Source organism: Gordionus sp. m RMFG-2023, chromosome 1 (assembly GCF_954871325.1).
Source record: "Gordionus sp. m RMFG-2023 chromosome 1, tfGorSpeb1-WG-v2, whole genome shotgun sequence".
NCBI classification, from domain to species: domain Eukaryota; kingdom Metazoa; phylum Nematomorpha; class Gordioida; order Chordodea; family Parachordodidae; genus Gordionus; species Gordionus sp. m RMFG-2023.
In genome coordinates this window covers 65,639,693-65,664,427 of record NC_088775.1, presented here as the reverse complement: position 1 = coordinate 65,664,427, position 24,735 = coordinate 65,639,693, and the positions used below count along the sequence as shown (strand labels likewise).

The 24,735-nt window shown below is 26.2% G+C and overlaps 2 protein-coding genes and 1 long non-coding RNA gene across 3 annotated transcripts in view; 1 reads left to right on the top strand and 2 right to left on the bottom strand.

Annotated features, from left to right (window-relative positions):
- Nucleotides 1–19,862, top strand: part of LOC135922548 (uncharacterized) — a 46,503-nt gene extending 26,641 nt beyond the window's left edge. Inside the window, exon 3 of the mRNA XM_065456937.1 lies at nt 18,791–19,862. Within this exon, the coding sequence (XP_065313009.1) occupies nt 18,791–19,175 (385 nt within the window). The 3' untranslated portion in view covers nt 19,176–19,862. The remainder of the gene's footprint in view (nt 1–18,790) is intronic.
- On the bottom strand, nt 9,619–15,771 carry LOC135922549 (uncharacterized). The gene is made up of 4 exons (XM_065456939.1): nt 15,721–15,771; nt 10,449–12,293; nt 10,039–10,396; nt 9,619–9,995 (listed from the first exon to the last, which is right to left on the bottom strand). The coding sequence occupies exon 2, from the start codon at nt 12,017–12,019 to the stop codon at nt 11,420–11,422; it is 600 nt and encodes a 199-aa protein (XP_065313011.1). The 5' UTR covers nt 12,020–12,293; nt 15,721–15,771; the 3' UTR covers nt 9,619–9,995; nt 10,039–10,396; nt 10,449–11,419.
- A 1,406-nt stretch (nt 19,863–21,268) lies between the features above and the next one.
- LOC135922199 (uncharacterized) lies at nt 21,269–24,339 on the bottom strand. The gene is made up of 3 exons (XR_010570778.1): nt 24,191–24,339; nt 21,807–21,971; nt 21,269–21,756 (listed from the first exon to the last, which is right to left on the bottom strand). It is a non-coding gene; the product is annotated as an uncharacterized LOC135922199 (long non-coding RNA).
- Nucleotides 24,340–24,735: the final 396 nt, after the last annotated feature.

The window sequence follows — 24,735 nt, the reverse complement described above, 5'->3', positions numbered from 1 at the left end:
TTCCCTATTTGATTGTAGGGATTTATTAATGTTGTCAATAGCCTCTTGATTAATTATATGAAGGGGGGAATCAATATCTACATTGTAATTTGAAGTATAAGGAATGTTTGCTAATTTTTGTCGCCATGAAGAGCATTTAACATATCTAAATTGAATGGTAAATTTTTTTGGGTCATCCAGGGTAGAATCTTTCTTAGATTCTCACGATAATAAGCATGTCTCTGTAGATTAAATGGGTTGCAACATTTTAATATTTGGTACGTCCATCTGTGATATAGAATAACATTTTAATTGATCTTAGTGAAGGTCAACGGTCCGGTCCTATCGGTCTTAGACCGAGATCGGACCGGGCCAATCTTTTTTTTGAGGACCGTGGTCCGGACCGGTCTTTTATTGTTTAAATTTGATTTACTATTTAAATAATATAATTTTTTTGTATATTTTATTTTATGATATTTTTCTAGGGGAGTTAGTTTAGATTTTGTTAATTTTTATTTTACAATATGAAAACCATAAGTTTGTCCAAGAAACATTTTACTTATAGTCCCAATAAAAAACATAGAGTATGTGTTCACTGCAGCACCAAATTTAATGTATCGTCAGCAACTAGTAACAAAATAGTTGTTTATAATTTTTTAAGCAATAAATTAATCAAAATAAGCAGTAATATTATTAAAATATTTTGGTTATTATATAGTTCTATTTTTTCTTAAGAAACTGTCTGTATAATTTATTGTAAAAATTACTTAACCTTATTCTTAATAAAATAATTAGGTACCTTAAGCAGACATCTGATAAAACGTAAAATATATACTTCTATTAGGGGAGACCGAAGATGGTTGGGACACTTTTCGTTCAAACCTTAATAATTTTAATATTAATAGACCAATCTGAATAATTAAAACATCTTCTGAATCCCAGAAGTATAGGCTATTTGAAATAATTAATATATATTTTATGAAGATTATATTTTTTTAGAAAATTGAATTTAAAAAAATATATTTTTTTGTCCCAACCATGACAGATTCTGTGTACGTTGGGACACATATGTGATAGTTGGGACACTCGTGAAATAGAGGTCTAAATAAATTTAAAAATTTAAAATCAGTAATCCAGAGACTATGACACATATGATTTTATTGATAATATTGTAATTCATAATCAATAACTATATAAAAAAAATTTTAGCAAAATTTAGGTAATTTATTTTGGGGAAAAAAAAATGTAAAAAAAATTTTTTTTTAATCATAAGCATAGTGAAAGATAAGTATTTAATTACATTTATTGCACATAAAAAAATTATCAAATTTGGCACAACTTCCGTGTGCCCATCCATTACAACCCATGCATTGGTACCAATCTTCCTTTTCATAATTTTTTTTATATTTTTTGTGACATAAAGTGCAAATATTTTCATTTATTTTTTTAAAATTTTTTGTTTTCTTTTCATTCTCTTTGTTATTACCCAGAGGTAATATAAGTTTTTTTGAGATTTTAGCTCTACTTTTTTAATTTATATTTGATAATAGTATCTTTTTATAAGGCGAAGATGTAAATATTTCAGATTTTTTTCTTCTTTTGTTGTCTATATTTATCACAATTTCTGGAAGTGGATATATATTCTCAATATCAAATAAATTATCTTGTTTTTATTGACTATTATCGTTATAATTTAGAGAAGTTGTAGCCTCTTGTGGCTCTGACTCTGAGGCCAGTAAGGTATTATTTTCTAAATTTACAGGGGGTTCAGTTGTTGATTTTTCTAATGATGTCTGACTATTGTCTTTAAAAATTATGGGTAAATAATCAATTTCTTCAAATACATCAGAATTATAAGGATATATGCCTGTTACCTCAAATGATTTAATAATATTTTTAATAGTTAGGGCTTGAGGTAATATATCTCTTGCTATTTTTGGAATGTCATAAATACTAAATAATTTATTTGGATTGCTGCACATCCAGTAGCCTACAGAGTTATTATAATATTTTTTTAATGGCCCAAGAACTGTCAAGGGTTTGCATTTTATGAGTGGTGTGTGGAGGTAAGGAGAGTAAGATAATACCAGATTTTAAGCAAAAATCTATGGCACCAAGAGATTGGTGCGAACTATGATTGTCTATAATCAATAAAACAGACCTTTCAGGTAGTGGCCTTGCATGATCTGCAAAATGTTCTAAGTAAACCATAAATTCAGCTTCTTGCATCCAGCCGGACCCATTTGAGTGACCTATACAACTATTAGGCCCATCTCTTATAAAGTGATCAAAGAATTTTTTCCTTGGGAAATAAAAATTGGTGGTATGGTATTTCCTACTGCTTAATAGCGAGAGCTATTGTTACAAGCGTTCCTCTCTCAGCAGATGTCATAGCTGCCACTTGCATTTGGCCTCTGTGAGCTATTATTTTACTAGGATTTTGTACTCTTGTTAGCCCACTTTCATCCTTATTATATATCGCGGATGGTGGCATCTTATGTTTATCAAGAATATCTCTGTAGAGGCTAAAAAATAAATCTACACTAGATTTATTAAAACCAGAGGCCCAGCCAAGCTTGTAGCTTCTGGAGTTCTTATAGATAAATGTGGATGTCTTTTCATAAATCCAGAAAACCAATCATCTCCGGCCATTTTATATTCGTCCCATTTGGGTGGAATTTTTTATTATATTTTATTGCTAATTGATAGGCCAATTCTTTAACCTAAATAAAATACATAATATATAAATTAAATGATTTATAAAAAAAAATTTTAATGGTGAAAAATAGGATTACCACAATGATATCATTCTTAATCCTATTTCTCAAATTAATAATAAAATGTTCATTTAATTGAGAAAATTATAATGAGAATCTATAAACAAGTTAAAAAAATTTATGTATGAAATGAACTTTATTATTAATTTAATATTGTGATTAATGATATTCATTTAAATTATGAGAAACAAGTTAATAAATTTTAAGTATGAAAATGAATGTTTTAAATGATTGATTATTCACAATACCAAATGATTCATTATTCACAATGCTAAATTAATAATTTTAAATGATTCATTATTAACAATACTAAATGATTCTTTATTCACAACACTTAATGATTCATTATTCACAATACTAAATAATTCATAATTCACTATGCTAAATTAATAATTATAATGATATTCATTATTAACAATAAAGATTTTATTATTAATTTAGCATTATGAATAATCTATAATTTAGTATTGTGAATAAAGAATCATTTGGTATTGTGAATAATGAATTATTTAGTATTGTTAATAATGATATTATTATAAATGATGAGAAATCTCATGATAAGAATAAATAAATTTCATTAAGCCTCTAAAGGAATAGAATATAATTTTACTTTAATAATTGCATATTAAATATTAAATTAAATTCTAGTAATTAAATGCTCTTATTTACCTTTTTTTTGGTAAGTCCATAAAAATTTTTAGAGGATTTTAATATATAATTAGCTATTTTACACTTTATTAAAAACACATTTGTGATTTGAATATCCCATTGTGGGTATTACATTATTTTCATTTTTCCTCTTTTTTGATAAATATCTTGCTATATTAGATTTTGGAATGCCTAAAAAATATATATAATAATATAAATAATCTTACCTGTAAGTAATGATAACTTTCTGACTGAGGCTTTTGGATATAAAATTAAGGCGTTTTGATAATCTTCTGTACAAAAGATTTTTCTTTCCTTTTTATTGTAATTCCGCATCACTAGTAAATGATAAAATGGCGTGTCCCAACTACACTATGACCGAGCCCACTAACTTTATAAATATCATCCAAAATTACATTAATTCATGTTTATTGATTCTGAAAGTTTGCCAGAATGGAAAATAGGGTTTAAACTTTCCTAAAATTTATTTATTATGATTTTTAAAGCTTTATTTATAAATATAAACGATAAGGTTTGTAAATATTTTTTATTACTTTTGGTATGCCAAAACATATTTTCTTCTGTAAAAATTAAAATACTAAATATTTTTCAAATCTTTTTTAGCCAATCATGTATGACGTAATTATCTATGTTAGGCTCAAATTTCGAGTCTTATAAAATAATAGCTCAAATTATAATTAGAGTGTCCTAACTTTCCCCTGTGCTCAATGTACCCCGGTCTCCCCTACTAAAATATTTTGGTTTATATAGTTCTATTTTTTCTTAAGAAACTGTCTGTATAATTTATTGTAAAAATTACTTAACCTTATTCTTAATAAAATAATTAGGTACCTTAAGCAGACATCTGATAAAACATAAAATATATACTTCTAATGATGAAAATGAAAATATCTCAAAAACACAATCTACTCTTAATTTTAATATGCCCTCCACAAGCACAAAATCATTTTCTTCAATACCATTGGATAAATTTTATTGTTTATATAATACTCCTATATTTAATAAAATGATTAAACAAATCAAATTAGGTTAAAAAAATATGTTTTTAAACAAATAAAAAAACCGGTCCAGGACCGGTCTTTTTATTTAGGACCACGGTCTGGATCGATCTTTTTCTTAAGGACCGTGATCCGGTCCGGTCCGAGGACATCGGTCCAGTCCGGACCGTGATCTTCACTAAGATCTACACCTAGAATACATGTTTTTGCACTCTCCAAATCCCGATTTTTATTAGTAGACAGACGATAAAATTAATCTGAACGGACAGGTTAAAATTATTTCGTAGAAAGAGAGATTGTTTTAAACAATTTATTTTGTAAAATATAATCGAATATATGCCTAATAAAATATTCGTTTTTACTGCAGCTGTTATATATTATCGAGCTAATAAGTCATTCGCTCGCTATAGTATCAAAGTAGAGATCTTAAATAAAAAACATTTTAAGGATAGTGGGAAGGGGGGACGGCAGAACTGGAAAATTTTATCACAATTCTTATAAACGTATCAATATTTTCATTTTCCTTAAGAATAATATTTTTCAACCATTAGCGCCATCTACTTTTTTCTTCAATTTTTGGTAAAAATGTATATTTTGGAAATTCGATAGCGTCGCCAAGGTTTTGACATCGTATATATATTTATAAAAGATGTCTAAATAAAAAGCAAAAAAAAATTCGAAAACAAACTCACTATTTTGCTTAAAAATACAGGTAAAGCAATTTAGATAAACCGGATATTAAAAGCCTATAATGGCGCCAATATTTATTTTTCTTTGTAAGCCCATTAAAGAATTTCTTTACCTACAAAATGATATATTATAATTTTTTTACTATAAATAGTAATTGAAATATAAGCATTTTAAAAATTTTACAAATTCCAACGTGGCTCTTTTTCGTACCTTTGAGCCCCTATATCTCGAGAACCAGGTGTGATAGCTAGCTAAAATAAACGGCTTTCTCATTCTTTTACCTATCTAAATAATTCCAAAAATTTTTATCAATTTTAAAAGGGGTCGGCCGAAAATTGGCCTTTTTTGATCGATTTGACATGAAATGGCCCATATGTTATATGGGCAAATATTTTTATAATAAATTATAAATAAAGTAATAAATTGAATTTCTTTTATCGATAGACAATTTCTATAATTGAATGAAAGCTCCATTTATTGTTATTTTCACTTACAAGATGAATAATCCTTTAAATTATATCAAATAATTCAAAAAAACTATTGCTGTGCCGATATTAAATATCGGATCAGATCGGTACCGATATTTAGCGTTTTCCAAAAATATCGGATCGGCCCGAATCTGTATAAACCCGATCCGATTTTTTTACTAAAAATGCAATTCTTAAAACTTTTGAGTTATGAAACTTTCAATTATTTATTATTACATCATATTTATTATTTTTTTAATAAAAAATTGTTTTTAAAAATATTTAAAAAAATAATTAAAAAAAAAATAAATTTTTCGGAGTTTCAGTGAGTTTCTATTTTACATTAATAATATTTTCTAAATATTTTTTTTTAAACAATGCAAATGTTATTTATTTTTTTAAAAAGATTTTAAAAGTTTTTTTAAAAAAATAGAAAGGAACATTCAAAGTTTTATTATTTATACTTTAAATAAAAGAATTATTTTAAATATGGCTTCTGAATTATGGAAATATTTTGATAAAGATAAAGAGAATTTTGATTTCACGGGGGAGGAATAAGGAAAAATTCATTTAATACAATATATTCGGAAACATTTAAAGCGATTCCATTAAATGGAATTTGAAGAGCTAATACAAAAAGAACGAGATATTTGAAAAAACAAATCAAATTTTTTAAAAAAAGAGCCATGAAAGCCAGCCAACCATATCAGCCATTTTTAATAAAACTAATATTTGGAAATATTCTGATCCTTTGCCTGAAAATCTAGAGGCTCTTATATTTATTTAAAAAAATCTAATATATTATAATTTTATATGTTAAATTTACAATTTTATAAACCAACATAAAATGGATATATTATTATATTTATTTTATCTATTATAATATAATTTTTTTAAATTATAGTTGAAATAAAAAAATTAAATTAAATCATAATTCTTTTGCATAAAAAATATTAATGTCTTCATTACATTTGGTTCAAAGAGGGGTGGTGAAAAATCAATATATATATCGGATAGGTTTTGAACCAATATCGGATTGAACCGGTGAAAAATATGTGGATCGACACAGCCCTAAAAAAACCATTAAAAAATAATTAATATATAATTTTATACAAAAAAATATTTATACACTTTTCTAAACATTTTTATCGATTTTGAGAATGAAGATGGCCGCGTCCCAGACCAATTTTTTTTATAAATATAAAGGAAGAGTTTAGTAATTTCTACTAAATTTTTTAAATAAATTGAAGGTCGTATTATTTCCAAAAAATCGTTTTTAGTCATTATATATTAAATAAAATGGCTGGAAATTGGGAAAAATTTTTTTTTTTCAAAAAGTAGGATCTTTGTATGTAATTTTGATATTAAATTTGTTATTTACATGTAATTTTTAAGATATGCTTTGAATGAAGACAAATAATTGTAAAAATACGTCATTTTTGCCACTTTAAACCCTAATATCTTCAAAAATACAAATGTTAGGAGCAGGAATGTGAACCCTTCGACAAAAAAAGCGTCCGGGTTCAGGTACAGGAATAAAATTTGAAAGGACCAGGGTTCGGGTCTGGGTTAGGGAACATAAAAATAATGATTCAAAATAAGATTTTTTTTCATTCATTTATTATACATATTCATAATTTACTAATGAAAAATTTAAAAATGAAATAATTTATATTTTAAATGTTTTATTCTCGCACAATCATAATATCTTCTAAAATATCATCCTTGAGATTCCACCTAAGGTAGACAATATATATTTCAAAGATGAAAATTCACGTTCTACCCCTTACCTAAAATAGATTTATAAAATTATTGTACTTGTGTCGCCGGACAGCCATGAAGATTCTAGATAAGATATATAATTCTGGATATATTGAAGAATTTTCTTCCCAGAATTTTAAAATATTTATATCCTTATTTATTCTCTTAACTTCTAAGACCTTTACTAAGATGCAACAGGCATTTTTTGATCCTCCTTTCTATCTGTTGATAATTTGATTTTCTTTTCTCTCTATCTAAAAGTAAAATTTCAAGATCATCAATGTTGCTATCATTATTATTATTATCACTACAACCAGTAGGTATTGTCGTAGCCTTCAATATATTGTAAATAAAGGGGTTTTGCTTATGCCATAAATCCTTAAAATGTCTTTAGCCATTTGTTTTTGCTAAATATTCAATAAAACTTGATATCGAGGGTCTAAATATATAGAAGCGTATATAACACTATTTTGAAAATATGGTTGCTCTCGAATTTTCATGTTTTCTAATATTTCGTATAAAAAGGACTGTAAATTTTTATAAATCTATCGGCATCTAATCCATATGCCTTAAAATCAAATAAACATAATTGTTCTGATTGTAATCTTAATATTGTTATTTTTAAAGGAACTAATACACTAGTAAGGTCCTTTATTATGCACCATCTTCCGACAAAATGACTTTACATGCTCCTATAATAAAATCATTACAGAAATCTTTCAAACTTAATAATCGTTCTAGCATCATACAAATTGAGGACCAACGTGTTATGCATTATCATTTAAATTAAAATATTATTACTTGTACTACAAAATATTCACTTTCAAAATAATCAACGTATTTCTATAATATTAATAAATTTACATAATAAAATATTAATACACTGGAAAATTATGATATCAATCTCTAAATAAAATGGAAGTCCAGGAAGAAAATTGAAAGAAAAACGCCAAGATAAAATAAATGATTCCATAAAATAAAGCTAATAAAATTTAAAGAAATTTATATTATTTTTTAAAAAAATATTTTTATTTTTAAAAATTTTTATGACACCCTTGGACTCTCTACTTTTAAAAAGGGTTTGGCTTCGGGTTCAACCAAAATACGAGGTTTCGGGTTCACATCCCTGGTTAGGATACTAAAATTTTGGATATTAGTTACATTAACATTTCTTTGCTTACCAAATTTTAAAAAAAATCGAAAGGGGTCGGCCGAATCGTGGTTGATTTGTCATGGAATGACCCAGATCCAAGATTAGTAGCTTCAACTGGGAAACATTTAAAAGTAATTTATCAAACAAATTTGGTTCCCATTAAATCGCTAAAAACAAAAAATTGGGAATCTCGCTCATATCTCCTAGAAAACTTTTAAAGTTAATTTGAAATAAATATTTATAGATGCTAGGAAAGTAAACACTTGTATTTAAATTGAGTTTTTTAAAATCCGCTAAAAATGAGGAAAATAATATCATTAATATTCTCAAATGCTGTTCCCAATTATGGGAAAAATGATAATATTTTTTCCATTTTTAGCTATTTTTATAAATGCAATTTCAATACAAGTATTCTTCCTAGCATCTATTAATATTATTTTCAATATTACTTTTAAAATTTTCGAGGAGGTATAAGCGACCAATTTTTAGCGGTTTGGAGTGTACAGCCCAATCCTAAATCTTTAAATAAAATTTAAAACAAAGCTGTCTGTATCTGTAATAGTTTTTGAGCTAGCTGAGTTTATGTGAAAGTCGATTTTCTAGCTCAACATGGTATGCTTCAACTGACCATAAGATAGTATACAAGAATTATATTTATAAATTAATAATTATGATAAATAATTAATATTAACATTTCATTTTATCGGTTTTTCTTATATAAAAAAAATGTATATTTAGTTTATTACTGCATTGCATGTTAGTGTTGAACGATTATTTAGGCATGCTTATATTTTCTGATCGTTGCTCTAGACTTGGGGATGACAATGGAAATGTCATTATTATTGAGATGCAATAAAAAAAATTATATAAGATTTGAAATTTTAGTCATATTTTTATTTGTGGAAATTAGGCCTATTCAAAAACGAATTAGAATCGAATAATTTACTATTTGAATTCGTACGAATAATAAAATCTACTAATTCGAATAATTCGAATTAATTTTTTTAATAAAATAAATCATACTCAAATATATTGACAAATATTTTTATTACAAATTTGATTTTAAACAGAAAAAATAATAATATGTAATCAATAATCTGATAATAAATAATATATAATCAAGTTATAAACAAAATTAAAATATATATTATTAATTTAATTTATAATTTAAGCCAATTTTTAAGGAAAAGAGTTTTTCTTATATTTTCTTCCTTATATGACATGCGGTTTTTTGACAATAAATTAGTTCCAACTGAGAAAAGCCTTTCACAAGCAGTTGATGTTCCTTGTATAGATAGATAATCTCTTGCCATTTTCGAGAGTATGGGGATCCGATATGCATTTGCCTTCCATCACATTAACGGGTCAGTATCACTCTTTGCTCTTGGTTCACTCAGATAAAAATCTATTTCACACAGTTGGATATTATTTTGTTTAAAAACAATGTCTAGCCTGTTTTGTTGAATTTTATCCTTATTTGTTTGACAGTTATAATTATGAGCTTATAAAATAAAATCATATTTAAATGGAGGTAAATTAAATACCTGTATATCTATTGTAAATCTCATTAAATTTGTCCATTAACTTGGATATATCAATATCATAATCAACAGATATTGATTTAAAATATTATACTTTAAGCCTGGGATCTAATATTGTGGTTATTATTGCATCATCGGCAGTTAAATTATAATAGCCCAACAATTTATCACATGCTACTTTGAAACTATTGTTAAAGGATTTATGGAAACCAGGTTTTTCATTTTTTAGATGTTCAAGAATTAAAATATAATAAGGTATGACCAAATTATAAGTAGGATAATTCTCCCCACATACCATATTTGTAGTTTCATATAAAGGCAATAGTATAGCTTTAATTTTTCTAAGATCCTCCCATTCTTCCTATATGTTATCAAAGTATTATATTATTACCTAATTATAAATTTTAGTTTACCTCTGATATTTGTTTTTCTTGAAGAATTTTAATGTTAGTTATTACTTCATTAACTAATTTTGTTATAGCTTTAACAATAAGCCCCTTTCAATCATTTGATAGGTGCTATTCCACCTTATTTCACAATCCAATTTTGGTTTTAAAAAATTTAGGGGAGGATGTAGGGAACTACATATATTTTTTAATAAATTTAATTTTTGAGGGGAATTACGAATCATTCTAATAATGTTTCTTAGTTTTAGAATTGAAGGGTCTAAAATTTTGAAAATTTCTTTGGATATTAAATTAATTACATGGGCAAAGCATCGGATGTCCCCTATTTTTATTAAGGGATATTTTAAAGAAAATGTATCAATAAATGTTTTATTATTAGTTGCATTATCTAAAGTTATATAAAAAATTTTATTCTCTAAATTATAATTTTTTATTATTTTGACAAAGGCTTTAAAACAATTACTTTATAGTTCATTATTTAATAATAATTTATAAAAGCCTTATAATAATTTATAGCATTTATACTTTTAATTAAATGTGTTATTTTATACCAAATAAAGTTTAAAAAAAGAAAGAAATATAATTGAATTGAATTTGATATAAAGTTCTAAAATGTTATATAGTATTTTTATAAATATTATATAATGAATGTAATTTTTAAATTATTTTGTATTTGAAAAATATATAATAATACTATTAAAAAAAAGAACGGAGATGGTGTGACGCAGGGGAACAAAAATGAAAAAGGGACGTAAGCGTTGTCTATGATAGCTCTTTGGCTAGAAGGCTACCATTGAAACTGATATAATTAGCTTTGTGAATCGCTATGGATAATCGTTGACGAAGAAAAAAACCCTCTCGAGATTCTTCTGAGAGTTTGCTGATTTGTGATCCTAATTTTTTGAAAAATGCTAAGGCGAGTTTGCCGAAGGTGCCAAGAGTGGTTGATATGATTGGGATGAAGCAATGATCGTTTATTATTTCTGTGTATTTAGAAATTTTAAGTTGTTCCTTCTGGTCAAGGATGTTGATGGCGTGGTTGGATGGGGCCAAGGGGTCAATACAGGAATAGTCCCATACCAAAAGTTGGCCTCTCCTATGGGATTTGAGCCATCAGGACGTTTACCATCAGATCTAAAAAGACCAAGTGGTTCTAACGTGGAAGGAATTTGGGCGGATTTCAGAGCATGTTGGATGATTGTATTACATTGCTTGTGTCTGATGAATCGTCCATTGCAGGAACGACAATGTAAACTATGTCTACCCTTCGAGTCAACTGGCGAGTTGCACCCTGAGCAGATGTGGGGGTGAGTGATGGAACAATTTAGACGAATGCCGATGGCATGGGTAAATTCATTGTTGGATAGTTGAAGCTGAAGATTGGTAGATGGGATGGCCTCAAGAAACTCATGTCCCGTACCATTGAGCAGGGAAGAGAATAGGGTGCGGTCGGTAGATTGCATGCTAGATAAGAGAGTTTCAACGCAGCGAGCAACCACTGGTGCATCCCAGTCTTTCTGTTTATGGGTTGTGGGGGGATGAGAATCAGCATTGATCCTTGTTTTCCAAATATCCATAGCCACGATTAAGGAAAGGTCTTCTTTAGAATTATGGGCGGTGGTTATTGGCTTTGTCAAGAGACTACTCGATATGAAAGTAGTTGTTGCTAAGTCAAGTGGAGATCTGATGCCGAGACCACCAAATTTGGTTGGAAGAGTTGCTTGGGCCCAAGCGGTTTCGTTGAATCTGATATTTACTATTTTTTCGGTTAAGTCCTTTATTCCTTTTTCGTAAGTTTGGAGAGGAATAGGATATTTAAAAATTGGTGTTGACCGAAGTGCGTAAAGAATCCTTGGTATAAAAAAGAAATTTTTTAGCAAAAAAAAGGACTTGTGTGATGGAATATATTTTCACCTGAATGTGTTTCATTTATTGGACTGACATCCAAAATTATGTTATTTATTTTAAAATTATCATCAATAAAATGGGTGTTAGCCCTAAAAAAGGAACCTGTGTTGGGCTAGTCCAAATGTCAGATGAAAAATTAATCTGACTTTTATTTTTAGATATTATTTCCTTTACCAATTGTTCTTTTTCTGCAGATGTATTATACATGTGCAATTTAAGAGTATTGGAGCATATTGATTTTACAGAACAATCAAGATCACTTATAAAATTTTTAAAATCATTAGAATTTATAATTTTAAAAGGAATATTATGATTTATAAATAATTTTAATAAATTATCCTTAAAATTAATTTTTTTTGAAGAATTTGGTGTAGACTTTAAAAAAATGTCAATTTTATTATTTTTTTTACTAAGGTGTGAATGAAACCTATTATAATGATTAATAAGAGGAGATTGTGTTTTGCCTTTACATTTTATAATACTCTTGCAATGATTGCAATCAGCCTTTTCACTATCTTTAAGGATTTGATATTGATCCCATATGATTGCTCTCTTTTGTGAGGAAATTTTCTCATCTTCAAACATCAAGCATAATTTCATCAGAAGCATTCTCCTCTAACATAATTAGGCTAGCTAACAATAATTATTGTAGAAATGTAATATATTTTTATGTACCTCTGGTTTGTGTAATTTTTAATATAATTTATTATGAGATTCAAAAAATAAACTTTTCGTGAGATTCAAAAAATGTGGCAAATAAAAATTTAAATTTTCACTTCAGAAATTTTTAAATTTGTGCTAGAATTTTTATAAACACAAACACATCACATGTCCGATTGGCAGGTCAACAAATAGAAATGACAAATGTTAGATTTATTAAACAATTTATTAAATATTACGAATAATTCGTTTTATTCGAATCGAATAAATGATTATTCGTATTCAGATAAAACAAATAATTTATTATTCGTATTCGTAATTATTCGATTAGAATCGAATCGAAAATTAGAATTAATTTTGAATAGGCCTAGTGGAAATAGAGTTAGGTAAAAAAAAAAAATTTTTTAAATTCTAAAGTAGCATAAAAAGTATGTCCCCCTACTTTTTTGAAAGCAATAGCTTGCACCTTTAGTAAAATATCGGTAGCGATAGCGCACTCCTTTTGACTAATATTGGTAACGATAGCGGGCAACTTTTAAAAATAGTTTTAAATTTAAAATAGAATCAATTGATATTTTTTGTTTTTCTTAACCATTTTTAATAAAATTTGTGATAATATTAGTAGTTTATCTAATGTTGGTAAATTGATTTTTCCAGTTTGAGCCGACTCCACACACAATTAAATCATTTTTTATATCTCAACTATAGTTGGTATGATTACAAATTGATTAAAATCGCGATTAAATGATTTCTTTTTAAATATAAATCATAATTTAAACAATTATTTTTTTGATTTATATTTTAATAATAAATTTTTTTCTTCTCCTAAATAAAAAGCATTCTATTATACTTCTTTTTTACTATATACTTTGCAAGTATATGTTATAATTTATTGTTAAATTTTATTATCTTTTATGGCATATATATTCCTATAAAAATAATTTTAATATTGTTAAAATTGAAGGCCAGATATCAAAAGTATTTCCTGTTTGATAAATATTAATCTAATTAAAATAATCCAAAATTAAAATTTAATTATAAATTATATACCTCAAAGTACATTAATATGCTTAAATATTTTTAGTCAGTTATATCATAACAAATTTATTCATAAATTTCTTAAGAAACAAAATAATTTATTAAAATTAGTGCTGTAAACGTTACTACAAAAAAGAAACGCGTTACCGTTACTCGTTACATCTGAAAAAAGAAACGCGTTACCGTTACTTGTCACCTTTTCAAAAAAGGAACGCGCGTTACCGACTTTTTAAAAAAGTAACGGGCTACTCGTTACTTAAAAAAATTGAATATATACAAAAATAATATTTATTTTCCCAATATATAATAAAATAAAATAAAACTATATAAAAAAAATATATAAGATCGTTTTATAAAAATAATTATAATATAAATAAAATTATACAAAAGTAATATATTATAATGTATCAATTTTTTATTTATTTTTAGCAACAATTGATTTCAAAATTTTGATCAGACAAACAAGAGCGCTTAGTGCTCAACACAGCTGGTTAAATGGGATGTTATATATAGTATTTAAATAATAAATAAAATCTATAATGAAATTTTCTGTAAAATTTTATTATTGGATAAATCCTGGCTACGCCACTATTCCATATATATTATTTAAACAAAGTTTTTAAATTATTCTTTAAATTTATTAACAATTATAGTCCCAATAGCAATACTAAAACAAGAAATTGAAGATTGTTTAAAAAACTTAATATAAAACTTTGAACCAAAACCAATATTTTGTTAACTTGAGTTTTTAATGTTGTTCCCAGCCCAATACTATAGTATTATTTAATTGCTTATAATTAGGGCTGTGCCGATCCACATATCTCCGATCCGATATTTCTTCAAATCCGATGCGATACTGATACCGATCCGATATTTATATTGATTTTTCACCACTTCCCTCAAATGGAAATCAATATTTTTTATGCAAAAAATCAAATTATGCATTTAATTTAATTTCTTTATTTCTGCTTAAGACTATAATTAAAAAAACATATATTTGATAATATATCCATTTTATGTTGGTATGAATTATAAAATTGTAATATTTAATATATAAAATTATAATATATTCGATTTTTTAATAAATGAGCCTCTAGATTTTCTGGCTATAAGCTTCTACGATATGGGCTATCTATATCCCCTGCCGCACTGAAGACAGACTCATATGATTCCGCAGATAACGCATTTTGCAAAATTATCTTTGTCTTTTGTAAAATATTTCCATAATTCAGATACCATATATTTAAAAAAATTCTTTTATTTAAAGTATAAATAATAAAATTGGCGTTTTTATTTAAAAAGATTTAAAATTAATAAAACTTTGGGTGTTCCTTTCTATTTTTATAAAAAAACTTAAATACTATAAATCTATTTTTAAAAAGAAATAAAATTTAGAGGGTGTTGTTCATTTGCATTGTTTAAAAAAAATTTTTTAGAAAATATTATAATAACATAAAATAAATATACATAATATAAAATAACAAGAAAAAGAAAAGTAAAAAGATCGGATCGGTTTTTTACAGATATAGGCCCGATCCGATATTTTTGAAAAACGCTACCGCACAGCCTTACTTATATTTTAATTCCATGATTAAACTTTTCAAAATATTATGAAAAAATATTATTATTAAAGTAATGTTTAAAATAATGATATATTAATTCATCTTTTTACCTATGCTTTTTAAGTTTGAACTGCTGGATATTGAGGTTGAAATATTTGCGTTGGGATATAATTTACATTTACAAAGTGTAGACTTGATACCATTAATTTTCTTTATTGGTTTAAAATAAATCAAATTGGGGCCAAGGAAGGGATAAATCATCTTCATCTGAAGAAATAAGTACTATGGACATAATATTCCTAAACTAAATTATAAGAATAATAATATCATTATTAACATTTAATTTGAATTTTGATTGATTATTAATTTCGACAGAAAATTTAACAACGAGAATTTAAAATAAAAATTAAGGAAGTGGTTGATATGAATTAAAACTTAGCTTAAATTATTAATATTAAGAATTAAAAAATAAATAAAACTAATTTTATAATACAATAAAATATATTTTTCTTTTTAATGATATTTTTTAAAAAAATATAAAGTAACGTTTTGCGTTACCAGCGCGTTACCGTTACTCGTTACCTCAAGAAAAAGGTAACAAATGGCTTTCCTTTTCTTCAAAAAATTGACGTTATTTCACAGCACTAATTAAAATGAATGCAGTTTTCATAATTATTTGCCAGAAGTTATTTTCTTCCAAGGTACTTTTTAAAATATTATAAAGTTGTTATAAAAATTTGATAACTCAAAAAAATACCCTTATCTCAACCATGGTCAAATTGAAAAAAATCTATTTTAAGCTCTGAATTTTTCTTGACACATACGGATATAGATCAGCAGATTACGCAATACTAGAATGATCTATATAATTTAATTTTCACTGACGTTTTCCTTTATTATAAACCCAAATGATAGTCTCTTTATCATGGTCTTGAAGCCTTTTCTGTTAATTTATTATTCCATAAAAAAAATCAAGGTTTAGGCATTAATTAATTCCATAATTACAATTATTTTTTTGTAATTTATAGGCGTAATCAATTTTACTTTGAAAAAAGGGATTAGTAATTATAATAAATTACATTTCAAACCTTAAATTAATAATAAATAGTTATAATTACAATTACATTTCAAGCCTATCATTAATAGTAAATAGTTATAATTACAATTTCATTACTAATTCCTCTCTAAAATTAAATTAATTTTTTATGATAAACCTAATATTGCAATCATACATTTATATTTTTGGTGAGAACGTACTGAGTGATTCTGAATCCTTTATTTTTACCTTGGACTCTGACGATAACTCCGATAATTGCATGTCTACTATAATTTCACATTAACTAGAAGATAAATTGAAATAGTCAATTTTCAGTCTCAATTTTTACAAATAACTAATAAAAATGATAAAACCACAAGCGGTGCTTGTGCACTTTGCCATCAAATCATAAAGGAAATTTCTTAAAACAGATGAAGGTATATCTAAATATTAATCTTTAGTTCCTGATCTTTTTTTAGAGAAAATATCCTTTTATATTTAGAAAAAAATCTACTGAATCATCAAACGAGTAAACAATTGATTTTATCAGGATTTTAAGTGTTTTCTATAATTAAATTTAGGAAAAAGAATTATAAATGTTATTATATAGTTTAGCTATTAATTACAAAAAAGGAATTGAAATTATGTAATTAATTACTCCACAAACTTGAAGACCATTTTAAGGCATTATAATTGATTTATGAGTGATTAGAGACCTGCAAATTATGGCCCGTATTCGGATTCAGGCCGTATCTTTAAAAAAAACTATTTTGGGCTGGGTTAGGCCTAATATTTTTTAAAATTTCGGGCCGGGTCGGGCTTAAATTTTTAAATATGTCATTAAATTTTGTCAAATTAATTGATATAAAATTCTTGCAGGATAAGGCTCTAATATTTTTTATTTGTAGAATATTTTTTTTACAATCAAAAAAAATATTAAATTTTTCTATATTTAAATAAATTCGGACCGAGCTAGGTGGACAAATAAAAAAAATTTGTTTAGGTTCGGGTCTGGCAGGATTTTTTTAAAAAAAATTTTGGATCGGGTCGGGCTTGAAAAATTAGGCCCGATAAATATCATGTATATTGATAAAAAAATTTTAATACACATTATATTAGATATTGATATTACTAAATGAATATAAAACGATTAACAGACCTTTTGTGAATTTCAAACTGGTTTTTTAATAATAATTATTATTTAACAGTGATAGAGTAAAAAGGTTATTTTTATTCTCATATATTTACCAATTAAAATTTCGTTCTTAATCTAATTAGAACATGTATGACCTGCCTACAAATTTTAATCAAAGTTAAAAAGGGTCGGCCGAAAATCTAAACTTTCTCACTCATTTGACAAATGACCTGATAAGATAGCTTATCTTATGCAATATAATATAAAATAAATAGAGTTAATTGGAAGTCTTGAATTTTATTGAAAATCAAATTTGTTTTGTTTTATCCTTTTTTAGTCTACTATAATGCAATTGCAATCTTTTAAATTTGTTACATTAAACGAGAACTGCATATAAGCCCCAAGGCGGGTTTGAGCCTAATTTTTTTTAAAATTCAGGTCTCGGGCCGAGCCCGGGATTAAAAATCTAAAAGGTTACATCGAAATAAGTTCGCTTCAATTAATAGATTTTCTCAGGAATGAGAGCTGCAACTAAGCCTGGAGGAGGGCTTGAAAAATTCGGGTCTTAGGTCTGTCCCTGGATTAAAAATATTTAGGAAGTTACATGGATAATAATGATTACTATTCAATGTTCAATAGAATTTTTCAGGAATTAGGTCAAAGAAATTAGTGACTTTTATATTGATACTTTAAAATGCATTTGATTAAATATTCTTTCAATTAAAAATTTGGGGCTGAAGTTCAAACAATATAAATGGCAGGATATGATTATTTTTATTTGCAGGGTTCTATATATATCATAGGAATAATTCGTATTAATAATTTAATTTTTTATTATACATTTCGTAAATTTGGTATCAAATAAGTATAAGGGGATTATTTTTCGTTAAGCCTACATGGCCCTAGCACATTTTTATTTCTTTATCATATAGCATAAAAGTAAGATAATTTTGATTATTTAATACTATTAAATAAACCTCCATTTTTTAACCACTACTATTCACTTCAGTTACGATTGTAAGCCCCGTCGACCTTATTCACCGGGGTACTCCAGCCCACCCCCTCGCGAAGACTATGAAAGGTACTTGCGGTCTCTATATCCGCCGCCCCCACCAGTGGTCCGTTCTCCCTCTCGCTCCAATAGTGCTTCACCCCCATATCGGTCGGAATATCGTCGTGGACCCATGGCGACTTCGCCATTAGCCCAAAAACTTAAGAGCAACCCTCGCGACGCTAGACGTCCCTCTCCAACCTCGACTAACAATCGTCGGGGCGCAGAAAAAGGTGCTGCATATGCGGGTAGTGTGGACGAGTCCGCTTCGCGTAATTCACGTCATCACGCTAATTACTCCGCAAAATCTGGGCGCGAGGCTCATCCTTCAGCTCGAAGATAAATTTTTGGAAAGTTTATTATGTCGCATATCTTACTATTAATGTTAAATTTATTGAATAATATTTAGTACAACCCTCGCTATACATTTTACAATATTTATTATATTCTGTAAAGCGCTTAGAATTTTCATTAATTATTATCTTATTTAGTCTCAAACGTAGATATCATCTGGCTAAAATCAAATGCCGTCGGGCTAACATGTTTGTTATATACATTAAGTATATATTTTAAAATTTTCGGAAAATATATTACAATTTTATCTGTTTATATTATATATTCATTATTAGCAAGATTATATGTAGGTTATATAGTTCGGTTATATAATTATGTTTTAGAATATTACCGCTCGCTTTTTATATTTTATTTTTTTACAATTTTTAATACTTACCTTTAAATCATTTTGATTTATAATTTTTTTTGAACCATTTGATTGCATATTTTACATTTAACCATAGAATATACTATACATATTTTTTTAGTACGTATATATAAAATAGTAATTTTTCGCCAAAATTTAAAGAAGGATAGCAGTATTTTTCCATGGCACCAACAAACCATCACAGTGTGTTTATATAATTACGTTAATTTTCGCGAGGTTTAATCTTTAAATTGTTCTATATATATTTTTTACAATACACCAAATTAGTTACTTTTTATTAATGAAAATAAATCACGCCACATATATGCAAAAATTTTCTTATTGCATCTGAATTAGATAATTATCATGTTTGATCATAGATAAATGTTTAAATATATTTTTGAGAAATAACTGCAAATTTTATTATTTCACTCGACATTCACATATCTACTAAGAAACAATTTTGGGACACCGATTTAAAATGGATGAAATTTGGATCATGGATGCGATGATATACATAAGGCTCGGACGAAAGATTATTAAATCTGTTGTCATTTGTAAAAATGACACAATATCCGGACTCTGGTTCCAAATTCATTCATTTTTATATATATTAGCTAATAAAAGCAATAAAAAATCAACACCGTTATGAACTGATTTTTAATTGAAATCTGATAGTAAAAAGGACACAATTGATAATTTATTATAGATAATTCTTTATCTTACTTATAATTGAAAGTGAAGTTTTAAAAAGAAAGTTACCAGAGAAACTTTATTTTGCGCAAAACTAAAAATATTATTTAATTAATGGTCGGTTATTGAGCGTGCTTTAATGGAGGTCATTTCGATCTGGAGCCAATTTTCAAAGGTAGAACTCTCATAATTACGCATAAATTTTAATTATTATATTGATTAAATTTTGAAATTTTAAACTAATTTATATCGTTTTATGTTTTTTGGGGAAAAAATTACTTTAATGAATACCGAAACTCAAAAATTATTTAAAAAGTCTTAGGAAAATATTATTACCTCAGCTAAAATTATTATTATACCGTACATTCCGTATATGATGTATCCCTATTTTATACCGGATATTTAAATCCTAATTCATTACGAAAAGATCAAATTTTATTCCAATAAATGTAAAATAAACCTTTATAAATTTATTTTACAAATCTAGTATAGATTAATTTTAAATATCTAAAATAGAGATGGATGGTATAAAAGCAAGTTTTCTAATAATAATTCTGTGAGAAATAAATGATAGTCTTTTATAATTAAAATATAACGGGTAATTTTTAAAAAAACCACCTGTTTCCTGTGATGTTCGAAAAATAAATTTAACACTAAAATCAGCCGATGAAGTAACTTAGGAAGCTACTTTAAAAAATATAACAAATTCGAATAAAATTATTCCATTCGTTACTAATTATTAAGGGAGACTAGGGATTTATTAGACCGGAGTTATAGGCGATGCATTACTTTTTATATTTAGACGTTTTTTTCCTACCCCCCCCCCCCTCCCTGTACATGCAGAAGTGCGCGCAGGATATAGTTTTTTGAGCTCACAATTAGGGTAAATTTTTGTGGTCGGTGAAATTGATAGAAGAATTAATAAGGCACTAAATATTGGTATTGTTAGAAGTTACTTTTAAAACATTACTGGTTATATGTGAAAAGTAACTAGTTACTTTATATATCAATCATATAACGCATTTATTTAATATAAAAAAATTTAGGATATACAAAATTATAAATTATTTTAAAAAATGTACAATTTATTTATATAAAAAAATAATTAAACCGAAAAAAATATCGGAAAATAGAATATATATATTTGCATTGAAATAAAAATATATGAGCTTCCCTATAAATAAACCCTCTGCCGCTTGATATAAGGACATTATATTTAATAAAAAGTAATTTTTTGGGGGGAAATCATCATATAAAGATAATGTGTTATTGGATTTTATAAAATTTTCTACATATTCATTATCAACAATATTTATCACTTTAAGTTAAAAAATCCAACTACATCAAATGATGTTGGTTTTGGACATGATTCATTTGTCTAATTCACCTTGAGGTATTAGAGTATTTATTAAACTTAAAATTTCCTTCTTTTTTGCTCTATTCCTTTCTTGCCTTATCCAAGGCCATTCAGTTTTAAATAGGATGAAGAATTGCAGCAATAATTTTATCATTATCATAAAGATCATTAAACCTATAAAAGTATATTATTAATTTATATATAATTATTTAATTTAAGTTAACTTTTTTAATACTAGCAAATATAGCATCCTTAAAAGGTTGACAATATTTCAACCCTTGCAAATCTTCCAGACATAAGTTTATGTATTATTGATGGGGTATAATAACCTAGTTACATGTATTTTTCACCTTCAAGTATATCAATAGCTTTGGCCATGGTTGTATAATCTAATTTTTAAATTATAAATTTTTTATAAGACATTAATTTAAATTTACACTACAATATATAAAATCACGATTATGTAATGTACACAATTTTAATTGATCACATAATAAATCAAATTCCATATGCACTTCATTTAAAAATGATAATATTTTAGCCAGAGATTTATAAAAAGAACCCCATCTTGTTATAACGGGATACGACAATTGAGAATGTAATATCTTTTTATTAGTTCGGCTGATGGTTGGCATATGGATATAACAAAGTTATACACTTTTACTCCTCATTGTTTAAAAGTATTTTGTTAACATCTTGTGTTGCCACTATGTTTAATGTATGACAAAAACATCTTCGATGCCCGGGAAGGTAGTAGAAGAAAAAATCCTAGACAAGAGGACCAGGACAAAAGTATCCTAAATAATTCCCTAATATCAAAAAAATTAAATTATAGAATGAAGGGTATTTGATTAATCTCTTGTTGAAGGAAATGATATTTGATATCTGCATTATAATATTTTGTTTTTCTTTCATAAATTTTGTCTTTCCTTATTAGTAAGTAATGATTACTAATTTGATATTTTATACAAAAATTATTTAATTCTAAAATATCTAAGTCTTTGTCTTTCCTTAAACAAAGTTTTATTATCTAAGTAATTTTAGAAAAAATACAATTATTACTTATGATATGAAATTCCAGAAAATATTCCCAGCAACTTGAGGGCAAAAGATATGTAATATATTGTGCTAAATTTGTAAAGAAATATATTATTAAAAATAGGTGATTTGGTTAGAAGATTATGAAACTCAGCAATGCAACAATTTAAGAAAAGCAAATCTATTTGGACGGGAAATTATATTATTGTTGCATATTCTTTTCGAACAAATCAAACATTTAAACAAAATTTTAAATTAATAAATTTAATTTAAAATTAATTTATCAAAATAAAATTAATTATTTGAATATTATATTTAGATTTATACATACATATTTTTTAAAGTAACTCCTTACTTTTGACAATTATATTTCATAAAATATAACTAGTTATAATTTTTAAAATATATCTAGTTGCAGTTATTTTTCAAAAGTTACTTTAACAACACAAATATTAATACAAACCAGATATTTAGAACTTATATATTCTCCATTCTGATTAAATGCCAATTTTTTTATTATTTTGCTAGAAATGTTTTTTCTTACTTTTTACCAACCGGATTAAAATAATTTCATACCATAAAATTTTCCGAATGAATGCCTTCTCTCGCTTTTTAATCGTAAATTCCTTTATACTTAAAGCCCCCCCCCCTTAAATAGATGTTGGCTGCGCCACTAGATTTATACATGCAAAAGTAATGCTTTGGACATTAATTATTCAAAAAATGATACGAAAGTATTTTGCATTTAAAAATATTTTTTTATAGAAAATCTATCCAATCAGAAAAATTTATTAAAAATATTTTTAATTAGTGCTACCAAATTTGTAATTTTTTAAAGATCCGATATTGAAATATTTTTAAAAACTGATCCCATATTTAATCTGGTAAGTCAAGGTTTATGTTAGAACTTAGAAGGAATTAAATATTTTTTTTAGAATTCATTTTATATACAATCTTAGTGCAAACAATGTGTAATCGATTAAATATGGAAGAAATAATTGTGTTTCAAAATTTCATTAATGCATTATTTTTTTCGTTTTTTATATTTGAAAAGAAGTTTTTGTTCTTTATACAATCCTATCCAACATTCTTATAAAAATAAACAAAATTTATAAAAATGGATGTGCAAAAACAAAATATTATTATGCTAATATTTTATCATTAAAAAAAATCAAATTGATAGGGTTCTAAATAATATCAGCCGATCCAATTTTCTCGAAAATTATTAATATTGGTTTCGATCAGACCGTCCTAATCAATAAAATTGGGGGTCTGGGGCCCATTTTATGGAGTTAAACGAGACATTTACATACTAATTCTAACATTTATAATAAGACCAAAAATTATGATTTAATTAAGGAGTAGGATTTAAGTGTATAGACATAGGGGATGATAGGGTTGGTCGTTAATTGAAGGTTTGAGAGATTGAATTAGGTAGGGTTAATTTAATTTTTTTGATAACAGATCGTATTTTATTGACACATGTCAAGATATCAAAAATATAACTATAATTTATAATATAAAAACTCAATTAAACACATTTCCCAAAATCTAACAAAGGTAGTCAAACCTGTACTTCGTAAGCATACGAACCAATTGAGGGATTGAGTTTCTTTGGAGGATGAAGTCAGCGAGGAAAGTAGGAAGGAGTTAATCGAACCAAACGAACGAGATAGAAAAGTTGCTAAGAAGGGAAATCGTAGATGTACGAGTGTTACTATCTGTCTAAATTAATTATTATTTTATCTAATTTATAATTTTGGATTTAAAATTTTATAAAATTCTCTTCTAAATTAATTACCTAGCTTAGAAAGTGTATTTATGATTTATACAGAGGAAATTTATATATAATAATAGAAATTATAAAGATAATTTTGGAATTAATTATTTCCAAGAAAACGATATAACAAAAATATCAATAATGTTTCATAAGAGGAAAAGAAACAAGATAATGACAACAGCCGTCTTTATGTCAAATTGCCCTTGTTTTGTAACTGTTACATGTTCTAAATAAAGGTACATTCGCTTTTTTTAAGGTGAGGATGGTAACTTAGCCATTTATTTCATAATTGTTATCGTTGACTATTATTGAGTAACATGCCCCCTGGTTATTTA